The sequence below is a fragment of the Rhodamnia argentea genome, chromosome 6, assembly GCF_020921035.1.
Source record: "Rhodamnia argentea isolate NSW1041297 chromosome 6, ASM2092103v1, whole genome shotgun sequence".
NCBI classification, from domain to species: domain Eukaryota; kingdom Viridiplantae; phylum Streptophyta; class Magnoliopsida; order Myrtales; family Myrtaceae; genus Rhodamnia; species Rhodamnia argentea.
Window position 1 is genome coordinate 13,336,714 of NC_063155.1, and position 12,956 is coordinate 13,349,669.

Below are 12,956 nucleotides of genomic sequence, written 5' to 3' on the forward strand. Positions count from 1 at the left end.
AGCGCATGACATGGAACTTGCAAAGTAATATATTTCATTGGGCTCTTTCGTAAGGATTGCATTTAAATCTTCTCTTGAAGATATAACTCATGGATAAGCTACATGGCATGGGAAACTCTGGCTATTTTCTCATCTTGGAAATTTCATCGGCAGCTTCTTGATTTAGGACCAAAAAGTTAGGAGGCCTTATTGTCAAATTTGTGGGACCAATGGTGTCTTGTTCTGAGAATTCAACCTATTAGATCAAAAGCGCGCTTCAATATTTAAATATTCCGACACCCCTCCTTTTGTGTAAGCTAGACTTTGGCCTATCATTAAAGATATTCTTCTGTTCTAACAAAAGAGGTAAGTAAAGGGCTTGGAGAGATTAAAAATAAGGACCGCTGATACCATATAAAAAATTTGTGGGATCGTTGCCAATTGTTTGGAAAGCACGAACTATTATACTAAAATGTGTGATTTAATATTTAACTAGTCTAAGACTTATAACCACCAAAGCATTGATGCACCTATCAAAAAGGGTCACCACGTTCTTGGACTTTTTACTACATGATCCGAGCCACATGAAGAAAACATATCATTAATTCGTCTCCATTAAAATCTCAAAAATTGACGTAATTGGCTGGAGTGTAAAGGGATTTTTAATTTAAAAGCTAGAAATCACTTGTTCAAATTCCACCAATTGCGTGAAAACTACAATGGTTAAGCCTTCTAGCAAGGACGAGCTTCACCATAGGCCAACAAAGTGAACCTCGTTGGCACTTGCCTTTGGCCAGTCTCCGGGGTCTTAAAAGAAGGAAATATAAAGAATAGATAAATAAATGAATAAAAAAATATTAAAATATTATTATAAATTATTCATGTTAGAGCTGGTTGCGCCACGTTGGATGGCCGGCATTCATGTCTGCGATTTCCGATCAAACTTGGTCAGATAAATTGAATTGGCACAAATACAAAAAATTTATGACTCAATTGAAAATAAATAAATAAAAGAACTGAATTAGCACAATTACAATATGTTTAAGACTTTTTTAGTAATTCTTTTGTGAAAAATGTGCAAATGTCGCATGTACAATCTTCAGCAGAAGCAAACGACTACCATGGGAGTAAGCCCTTCGCATTTGGGATGTTTGTTATATGATATTTGATACTCGAAAGCCAACCTATAAATTAATTTTTGAAACATAAATTTACATAAGAAATTTACTTTCTTGCAAAGAGGACATACCGAAAACATGATTGATTTTAACGGTTAGGGTATGAGATCCATTCTCTTTTTCCTTCTTTTGTTTATCCCACATTTTCCCTTTTTTCTTCTTCCCGACTATGAATGCATGGTCGGTCCGTCCGACACCGCCCTTCATCATCTCCAGCAACCCCTCTCTCTCTCTCTCTCACATTCACACAAGCATGTATTTGCGATGGCTGAGGTGGCCGAACAAATAAAAAAAAAAGTCCTAAGACTATTATATCGGTACTAATTCGGTCATAAACTTTTTAATTAGACCAATTTAGTCTTAAATATTTTACATTGACACCAATTCAGTTTATCCGGCCAATTTGATCAGAAATCGCCAACATAGTCGCTAACCATCCTAAGTGGCACGGCATACATTTTTTTAGTAATATTTTAATATTTTTTTCCAAATATTTTCATAATTTTTTTTTTTTCATGTCATTTGGGCTGGCAAGGGCTAGCAAGCACTCGCCAGATTTGGGTGACGGCCACCTCAGCCCCCTGGGCTGGGGCCTTTGCAGGCGAGGGCTTCATGGCTAGCGAGTGCTAAGGTGGCCGAGCATTTGGAGCCACAAATGAGGAGGACTCTTGCTTTAGTGCGCGAATCGTCAGCTCTATTGGTTTTTTTTTTTTCCTTTTATATAGCTTGATATTGGGAATTTGTCAAATTCAATTCAATGCTAAAAAACCTAAAAAGTGTTGAATACGCGTGCACAAGACCGCATTTGAGAACGACCCACGACGGTCAAATGAACGAATGTATGTAGCTCTGAACTTCGCAAATTCTGCTCCTCGTATAAGGCAAGGAAGCACTATCGGAATGGGTGTAGTTCTTGGCAACAGGTTCAGCCCAGAAATGAAGTCGAACCGAAGCTCGCCGTGTAAAATCAGCTCTAGCATCACGGAAGGAACAACGGAAAATGCACTTCCGTAAACCCAATGATGCTTCATGGAGCATCGCTGGAGCTTCTGGTCGTTCGAAAGACTCCTAATAATCTGCACATCGGCAATGATTATTTCCAAAGGCAAATTATTCAGAGTCTCGAGTCCTCTCCAGACGTAAAATCTGTACATCGGCATATACATAAGCATATACAGTGAGCTACCCATCGCAGCTCATGTACGACAAATGACTTCGAAGGAAATACAGACTATACTTTCCACTCTACAGATGAATGGTGCACGTAACTGCAGTCCTAAAATCCAAAGGGCAATGGAATGGCGACTTCACGTAGAGAGTTCGCCATGTTTTCATCCTTGGACAATAAACCTGAACAAACAGTGTTCCTCCCCTCTTGAATGGTCGTGACCGTCGGTTTTCTGCTAAGTCGTTTCCGTTCAGAAGAGCCATAACATACAATTCCCCATCCAGCGCAACAAACCCGAACGAGGAGTTGCCTGGAGCCTTTGTCGGGACGCTGGACTCCTTTCGCCAACGATTCGCCGTCATGCAATATCTGTACATGCGTGCAAGTTCAAAGAAAACCAATAGAGATATCAGCAGTTATGCAGCTCCTGTTGTCGCACGAAAACCACAGAATATACTTAAAATACTAATATTTTTTATTATTTTTTTTGGGTCGAACTTAAAATACTAATATGCATAGCCAAGTTTATCTACATATCACGACAACAGTAAATGCAACGCCTCCCCAATTTTCACAAGCCAGCAAAGGTTCATGTGCACCCATGAGCTCATCCAAAAACACAAATTCAAGCATAAATAAATAAAGATGAGCCTACAGGCATTTCCAAGTCTCTCGCGTCTCCCACATATTCTCCCAGAAATGTTAATGTTTAAAAAGTCAAAGCGAGACCAATGAGAACGGAGCCTCCAAAGCAATAAAAGAACATATGACACAGGATAAGTTGGTATCTTCCAGTAATAATGAAGTCCTCAACCATTCTTAACAGAACTCTTGGAATGAACTTAGAAAGCAACAAATTAGCGTCTTCAGAGACCCAAAAAATACGAACTCTGATATCATATCTGTAAAGAGCAATGCAAAGAATCAAGCAATAACCACAGAATCAACTTGATAAATGATAAGTATTCAATTTTTAAGCATAATTTCAGCAACAAAATCTCCCACTTTAGAACCACCAATTTTCACTTCTAAACAGAGCACACTTACTTTATTTCCCAGGACTACCTGTTTTATTTCAATCTGCTTGTGAGACCAATTTAGGCCTCTAACATTCAGTATTATTATATTGTTAATGAAAAACTACCCATAAAAGGAGCCAAACCTCCAGGGGAGATCTCACCATGGACTTTCCATGTCTTCTAGCTTGAGAAATTACAGCCTTAAGATTTTTACTAGCAGCAAGTGCAGTGCCCTATGCTTCTTCCTAGACTATGATCAGTACTGAAGGTAATATCTACAACCGTCTCTGGGCAGGATTTATCTGCCAGCACTTCTTGAGCATTCTCATGACCGACAGAAGATTCAGCAACAGGCTCTTCTTCCAAAGTTTAGTGGCTCAAAGGAATTGTGAAGAACCAGTACTGATCCCTTCCAAAGTTTATCTGCCACTGATCCCTTCTCCACAGCAACAGGACAAGGTCAAGAACCAGTACCAACAGCATCAACCTCTTCCTCTAATTGAATCTGTTTTTCAGGAACCCATTTCTTCTTTCCTTTCACTACTTTCCAGGAATTCACAACTTTTGCATTAAAGCCCCATACATAAATGACTTCCACCATCTCAGCATCAGACAACGTGACAGGTATAAAAGTCTCACGAGTAGAACTCACATTAATTTCCCACAAATTTTATCAGAATTAAGACTCCTTTTTTTTCTTCTTCTTCTGATGCTCTATCTAGACAAAAGGGTACCCCAATTGCAGGTGCAACCTTTAGGAGTCATCATAGTTATAAGCACTTTACTCAATTCTAACCAAATAGGCTTCTTAGGTTCATCAATCTCCAGAACAGATCAATTTGGTTCCATTAACACAACAATGATGGCTGATCCAAAATATGCAAGGGCCATGACTTCCAATCCAGTCAGAGACCCTAGAATTTGGGCACTGAAAAACATGCAGCCCAAAATCATTCTCAAACACCTCAATCTCACCATTACATCCCCACAATCAATTCACAATATTATAAATCAATTTCCGATCCAATTGCTTGCCAACAACTTGACCAACAAGACTAGAAGTCCACGTTTTAACCCCCTCATCAAGTACCTATCTCAGAGGCTTCAAAACCAATTTGCCATTAAGCATCTCAAGCCCGTAGTAAGAGAGCTTCGATAATTCAGAGGAGTTCCCCAAAAATGCTTGTTTGCAAGAATTATCTATCTCAGGGAAAATAGGAATCTCCCTCCCGATCAATTCTATCGGTCAATGTCTCGACACTTCATTTATACATGGCAGATTGAGTCACATATAGGCAAACAGCAACAACCCCACCAACTGCTTTCAATGCCTTCCCAAAATAGTTCCACAGCAAACCACACAAATCAGCCTCAAAATCTTCTGAATTACACAACACATCCCTGTCTTAATGAGGAATAATGCAATTGTAGAAGCCAAATGATCAGAATCCAACTGATCGACAGGCTCAGAAAGTAGAAAATCAGCAAGAAGATCAAGAACTACTTCTAGTTGCAAATTTAGCAGCACTACACCCAAAGGAAATTTCATTTCCTGCCATCAAGAAATATTCTATTACTACATCATTTGATTTCAAACAAATTTATACTCCTTAGGACGAGAACGTTTTCACCAAGCTTTGGTGTAGATGTTGATAGCATCCTTTCATAACTAAAAGAGCTTTAACTGGATTATCATTCTCATCGAATAAGTAGTCTCATCTACCAAATTCGATAAACTTCCTTTTGCATTTGGAATACAATATATTGTGCTTCCTCTCTGTTTGTTCGAAAATCTATCTTTTTGTCTACTTCTCCTGTTTCAAATTGAAGTAGAACTTCAGAAGAGCTCTTATATACCCTTTCAATTGTTTCTATTTGATAGTAAAGGGAGATTATTCATTTTTAACACATTTTGCTTTGTATTATGTGATGCAGTTTTTTTCGCGCGTGATGTTAAAAAAATCTCAAGCCTCATACTTAAAAAGATTTAACCGCGATGCCAAATGGACATAGTCATATTTCTGTTAAATTCTCTATCATATCAGGCCTAACTATTTTGAAGTAATCTTTTATGCATCAGTTATAAAAAGTCAGCGACATAAGACAAGAGTCCAAAGTAACAAATCTAGATACCAAACTTGAAGAAAAATCTCGGCGAATGATAACTTCAAATGAGTAAACTTCAGGCATCACATCTAAAGGGCATTTGATTCTTGTATATAACCAAAGATAGTTCTTAGACAATGCTATCCAGGGTTTGACGACACACTATGGACGAGATAAATCTGAGTAAACCAGTATTGATGGTGCTACAGGAGGATTTAATCCCGACTGGATACAACAACAAAAACATAAACCAAGCCTACTCCTAGTAGGTGGAGTTATTGCACCATAAGCTCGATCCTGTTTTAGATCCTTTGTAAGTCCAGACTTTTCCTTATCGTCTCCCTCCATGTCCATTTAGGTTTTTCTTGCCCCTTATAACCAATCTTTCCATCCGTCGCTAACATATCATCAGTATGACCAAACCACCTCCCACAACCTTCTCCTATGTTATCTCGACTGGGAAATACCTACTTTTTCCTGGATGAAGTCATTTTCTTTCCATGTCCACATATCCCACGAAGCATTCTCATCTCTGCCATATTTAATGATATTTACTTGTCCAGTATTATGTGACATAAAGCATAGCTCACCTCAATGCCATCCCATAGTATTTTCTGTGACTTAAATGGCATTCAATAGTCGCTCCAACCAATAAAATATGAGAACTCAAAAAAAAAAAAAAAAAAAAAAAAGAAAGACCATTCTATACACTATGTTTTGTTTGGAAATGACAGGATATAAGGGGTAATTTTAAAATATCCACTACTATGGAGTTTTGTACTATTAGGACTTTATGGGATACGTGGGACAAAATTTAAGGAGTCGTAGTTATGACTAATAATGAGACTGTCATGCAAAGGCAATGCCAAGTCGAGATGGTGAGGCCACGCATAACCTTGTAGACCAGGGTTCCAATCATTCTCACATCCTATTGTTGTTCTTAAGTACAGCTGGGGCTTGTCATTTGATTGGGACTGAACCTGCCCCTATTCATAAAAAGATGAGTGCAACAGACAGGCAGAGCACCAAGCTTAGCTCCAGGAGCAAGGTGTTTCAGTTTCCCTCACAGCATATGTTTCATGCTAATCTCAACAACATGGGCATAACCAGTTGACCGTTATACCTGTTGAACCTGGTCAAATCTAGTACTCAACCAAAACCTGCTGGAAAAAAATATGGACCTGAATTCAATTCAATTACCATTTCCATGACGCATATCCTAATCGGCATGACAATTTTGCACACCTGTTTGTTTTCCTTAATAAGCATCCAATCTGTTGGATAGTATCCAACTAACATCCATCAGCAAGTACATTAAATAGACTAGGGGCTCAATATCTAAAACTTAGGGGAAAAAACAATCTGAGGACACACCATAGTCGGCAAAAACATACAAGAAGATGCAGAAAATACATAGAGATGAGTAGCTCAAGAGTTATTTGCCATTCAAAACCAGTAAGCAACAGAGCTTAGCAAGCAAGTTAATGAGTGTCTGCGTAGACTTTTACTTTAGCTTTTTTCTTAATCTAAATCTTGCAGCTGACGCACTTTGACTTTTTTTATGAACAAAACCCCCAAAACTTTCACAATATATAGATGTTGGCATGTACACTCACATTTAATTTTTTCATAATTTCTTAAAATTTGGATAAGATTATAAATTATGGTGGGAAAGTAAAAAGTTGCTTCTTGCTTATAAAAAAGTATAAACGAACAGGCTAAGTGTTTTCTCTTTAAAAAGAAAGAAAGAAAAAAGACATATCACATATCCTTGATAAAAAAATTTGTAATGAATGCTCTATAAAGTAAAGATGAAAATTCATTACCATCAGTTCAGAAGTTGCACCCGTTTTCAGAAAGGCGAAATGTAAATCGCTCTTTCTCAAGCAGTCTATTTAAGCACCACTTATGCCAAGGTGTCAGGAGACGAGAACTCATCATTATGAATCCTATTGGAACTATTATCTCCACTCGTAATCGATTCGTCTGAAATTCTGATTGAATGAAATATCTAAAAAACTTAATTGCCTGATATATCTAGCTCACTGGTGGAGACCTTGGGTTTACAAATACAGTGAGAGCATTGGCAATAATAAGTATCATTAGTCAATCCCTATATAACTAGCAAATTCAGCTTTAGTGCCATTTTTCCAAATTTCTTGTAAAATCAAGGGTAGCATTCTAATGTCATAGTTGGATCGAAAATGTGTCCCATCATATCAAATCTTAAAGATAACGATAAACGTACATATCCAAAAACATACAGCGCTAGTTTGAAAAGTGGAAGCTCACAGATAGAATACACACGAGAAATAGAATACGTAAATAAATGAAAAGGACCAGCTATACTGTTCAAGTAAATTGATGTACCTGAAGATATCATTCTCATCAAGCATAAATATGCCAGGCATGCCCCGTTCATTATCATCAAGAACAACAATCTTCCCCAATCTCCTTCTCTCACCTTCTTCCCACATATCCCCCACCTCCCTCCACTTCCCAAAATCACAACCCCCATCATTCAACTCAAGCACCACAGCATCCCTGTAATACTCATCAACCGGAAACACACCCGAGATAGTCCTGGACCGGCCATACCCACCCATCACCCAAAACTCCCTATGTTCACCGCTCCCCACCAGAAAACCCACACACCCCGCCCTGAATCTAGGAAGCCCATCCAATGCGACCCATTCATCCCTCTCAACATTGTACCTCTCCACTGAACTCATTCTACTCCCGGCCGCACCGAACATGTTGTGCCGAGACCCACCACCGGCAACCAAAATCTGGTCTGAGTTGGGAACAGCCACGCAAGCGAAGCTCCCTCGCGGGGAAATCATCGGGGAGAGCCTGTCCCACCTGTTGGTGAAGAAATTAAACCGGAACGTCGAGGAAGAAGGCAAAGGGCGATCGAGAGGAAATGACCGGGCATCGAAGTGCGACCCACCGAGCACGTACAAGTGGGGGCCAATAGAAACGGAAGTAAAATTGCACAGACCATAAACATGAGGATTGGGAGGGAGAGGAGGCAGAGGGCACCAAGCCAGGGAGCGTGGGTCAAAGAGGTAAGGAGAGGCAATCGACGGGTCCTGAGGGAAGACACAGAGGAGGTGAGAGAGGGCCTTAGGGTTACGGTGGCGAAGCGAAATCAAGGACTTGGAGGAGAAAAAGACACGCCAGGACTTGCAGGTGGCCCTGAGCCGACCGTGATGTGGATAAGGAACGAAGGAAAGCACCAAAGCTCCGACGTCATTGGGGAGGCCCGGCAAAAGGGTCGCGGCTTCCGGCGCCGCAGGTGGTCTCGGGGACGAAGACCGCACCATTTCCTCAGACAAACGAAATCTAGAACAAGCCGTACCTCGACACCCCGCGACCCGCGACACTCCAATCAGTCCCTCACTCTATCCGAAAGATCCTCAACTCACGCGACGCGAATCGCAGCGAACGACACTCCGCACAACGATCCAACAACGAGAACGAAGCTCCGATCGCCGGAGGACACAACAAACGGGAACTACCGATTCTTCCTTTCCCTACGACGCCCGATATGTACAGCAGCGGCGGGAGGGGCGGTGAAGGTGACGAAGAAGGGAAGCGGGACTTCGTGTAGGCGTTATGTTGTGTCCTGAAGAGCAAGAGCAAGTCGCGGTTTTTCTTCGCAGTTATATATTTCCAGATGATGGACACGGACAGGGGCGGCGAAAGGAGAGCCAGTTTTTCAGGGCCAATCACACGTGGCGTCGCAGTAGGATTCGACCCGAATTTTCGATAAGAGCCGACTACCCTTCCCGGGCGTTTGGGCTGCATAAATTTCCATATGACAACTGCTCTTCCATGGACCTTGTCGGTGAACCCGCCAAATAAGTGAATTGGATCGGATTTGGATCCGACATAAATTGACACGTTTTCGGGTAATATGTTTTTCTTAGCGATCCATACACGTATTGTCCTGACACATATTGATGTGCCTAATTTGCGCATATAAAGTTGGCGTACCATTTGTTTTTATAGTAATAATAATTGTTATTACTTGTAAAAAATAATAAAATAATAATAAAACAAAAGGGCAATGCAATACGTGGTCAACAAGTAGTTGCTGACTGTAGTAATAATAATTGTTATTATTGTTTGTAAAAAATAATAAAATAATAATAAAACAAAAGGGTAATGCACTGCGTGGTCAGCAAGTAGTTCTTGACCCCACGGTTGACAACTCCTTGCCGACCGCTTGTGCAGTGCACGATCAATCTTGCACAACAAGAAATGCACAACGCCCGCAATCAGCAACCGACATGATTGTTCGCGTGACGCATTACAGACCGAAGAAATTAATCCGCAAAACTTTGCAGAGTTAAGTTTTCTTTTTGGTGTGCGCATGTGCGCGAAAAAGTCCAAGAGAAACCACAGAATTCTCTCTGCACTTTTATTCTTACGGTGACCGAAAATTTAAGAGTTTGGAGAATTGATTCCACAATATTGTTAGCACAATTAAAGTGGCGATTCTCACAAATTCGTTCTTTTTTCTCTTTTTTCTTTGTTCTACACTCGTGCTGGGAGCCTCATGAACTGGCTCGTGAGCCTTTACACCGATATCGCCTCTTCGATCCAACACTAACTCGATGACACCGATGGCCGTTCTCTCTCTTTCGCCATATCTAAGCTCTCAACCATGGCTATGGCCGCTTGAGCTTTAAACTCTTAACCATGGACGCCAGATCCATTCTAGTGAGCTTGTGGCCATGGCCTACTCTTCTCTTTTCTCACTTCCAATCATGACTGCCAAATCTCTGACTTCCAAGCCATGGCTGCTTGAGTTCGAGCTCGATAGTTTGACAGCCTTTAAGGCCAGACAAAAGTAAGACCTGTGTGGAGAATTATTTTTGCCTCGCCTACTTCTATGCCTTCATCTTGATCAAATTCATTTTCCAAATTGAGTTTTTATAAATTAAACCCACATTTTCTTTAAAATCATGAAATGGCTTCTTGTCTTTTCCTTCACGCAATTGCTCATATTTACACAATTTTATTGCCAAATAAACTAAATCGGTAAGGTATTGGCCTTCAAACCTTTCTCTTAAGATAGGTTTTAATCCATTGAAAGCCAAATTTGTTGATTCTTTCTCTTAAAATGAAGTGATGCATCTATTTGTGGTCGAACAATTACAAACAATATGCTCTCTTTTGATAGAACCCTTCATAATAAATGCAATGTATATTTATATAGCCCTAATCAATGGTCACATGCAAACAGTTACTTAGGAGGTACGCATGCCGTACGTAACTCCTATTATCCGGCAACACTTATTTATAAGAAATTACACATCCCGGAATTATCGGCTTCACTAATTGGTAGTTACGTTTCGTGTCAACTTCTCACTTGTGTTTCGGTGAGGATTATCGAAATGGGTCACAGACTCATATTTTGATTGAAATTGATTAGGATGGGTCATATAGGGATCACTTCAAACTTATGTTATGGATCAAAGATAAAAGCCAAAAAACGATGGGTTTTAGTAGGTAATGTTACAAAACCTCTACAATCCATTTACAACTCAAGTTAACAAAATGGGTTTGACTCCCTCTCTCGCTCTTTGATCCTCTCTCTCTCTCTCTCTCTCTCTCTCTCTCTCTCTCTCTCTCTCGAGAGACTACCCGAGCTCGCTAACTTACGCCTTATTAGAATAAAGCTCCATTCGGATTTCAATTTCTCAATCGATTCTTTGCTTGGGCGAGATAGCGGTTCAAAATATCCTAAATCTATTGCACTTTTGCCAATTTAGTTTTTAAGCCTTTTCATTTTGTCAACTGAATCCTAAACATTTTCACATTTTGCCAATTGAGTCTATCTGATCAATATTGGTTGAAACATTGCTGGTGTGGACATCGCATGTCCTACATGATAACGGTTGGCACTGATGTAGATAATTCATAATATTTTAATATTATTTGAATATCTTTATTAATATTTTATTTCTTTATTTTTTTTTTACTATAGCTGACTAGGGCCGGGACGCAATCACCTTAAAGCTTCCACTCCAAAAGGCACTTTTGCCTCCGATCCACGAGCAGCGACGACGACCCGCGAGCAAGGATACCGCGGGTAGCGATGATGACCCGCGAACAAGGATACCGCGGACAAAACGAGCGGCTGTGGCGCTTAATTTGATGATTGATGTGGATTTGGAGCCGTTTGACTCCATGAGGTTGGGGTTCATATGGGGCTTGAGGGAGGTGATGAGTGGTGGCTCCGTGGCCGAGAGGTGGATTCCATGATTCATGGAGCGGTGGTTCTCCGGACGCCGAGCACGGATAGGATGGCTTCCAATCTCAACAGGGCCGGGCCAATGGAAAGGGAGAATGAGCAGGTAATTTGTCTACGATTCGTTTCCACAGGGTTTGATAATTTGAGCGTGGACCTGAACGTATTTTGAATTGTACGCGAGCGTAATGTGGGAAGGTGTTGCTATTGGAGTGGGCTTTTATAGAATGTGCCAATCAGTTAATTGCATTTCTTGGGCTCGTACTCGGTTAGAAGCAATGTTGCTCTCTATTTGCTCGTACGTAGGCTTGTCAAATGGATGGATCGGAGATGGTCCGTTCTAAATTGACCTATTCAGTTAATTTCCTAGGCTCGGACTTGGCGAGGTGCAATATCGCTAGATGTGACAAAATGGGCAGCCAAATGGGTCATAAATGGATTGTCTAACTATCTTAAGTCATACTGAATATATCATTTTTTATATTATTAATTAATTTTTTTGTTTTATTTTGTTCTTTTTTTGTTACTAGCTGGATTCAGAAGGAAGTAACGGAAAAGAAAAGGGAAAAAAATTCAGTTATTTTTATTTCTTTATTTTTTTGTAAAATTTTTCCACAGTGTTTTAGCAATTATATATATATATATAAAGTTTTCCCACATTGAATTAAATATGAAAATATTTTAACAATATGTGTATGGTCAAATGTGGGTGAAGAAATTTGCATTGCAATAAATGGGTAATAAACGAGTTATATGAGTCAATTTAGGTCGGACCAATTTATGATGACGACCCACCCGCTTGACGGGTCTAAATATTGCTCATTGTTTGCTTGTACTTAAGCCCGTTAAATGGGTAGTCGAAAATGGTCCGACCCAAATCAATATATGCAACCCGTTTTTACGTATTTACATACAATGCAAATTTACTAACACATACCCGACCCGACACGTACTCTAAATTCCTAACAATTTTTCTCCTTAAATTTTAGGCTCACCAAGTTGGTGAAGGAGCTTGGGTCGGGTTTTGAGAGTGGGGGTTATGGCGGAGGCATAAAGATGGCAGTGAGGTAAAGGGTGGTGGGTCTTGCCACGAGTGGCGAGCAATGCTCTCGCTCCTGTGAACTGCCTATCTGGGCAGCGGTTAGCCACGACAACAAAGTGCAAGAACATATGCATACGTACGGATAGATTGTAGTCGTACTAGCCTAGCTTAGCCAACTTCAGAATGTCACAAGTAATATTCG

General features: G+C 40.2%; 1 protein-coding gene across 1 annotated transcript; it reads right to left on the minus strand.

The window, feature by feature from the left end:
• Positions 1–2,293: 2,293 nt before the first annotated feature.
• LOC115726049 (F-box/kelch-repeat protein OR23) lies at positions 2,294–9,176 on the minus strand. The gene is made up of 2 exons (XM_030655764.2): positions 7,821–9,176; positions 2,294–2,694 (listed from the first exon to the last, which is right to left on the minus strand). The coding sequence occupies exons 1-2, from the start codon at positions 8,774–8,776 to the stop codon at positions 2,403–2,405; spliced, it is 1,248 nt and encodes a 415-aa protein (XP_030511624.1). The 5' UTR covers positions 8,777–9,176; the 3' UTR covers positions 2,294–2,402.
• Positions 9,177–12,956: the final 3,780 nt, after the last annotated feature.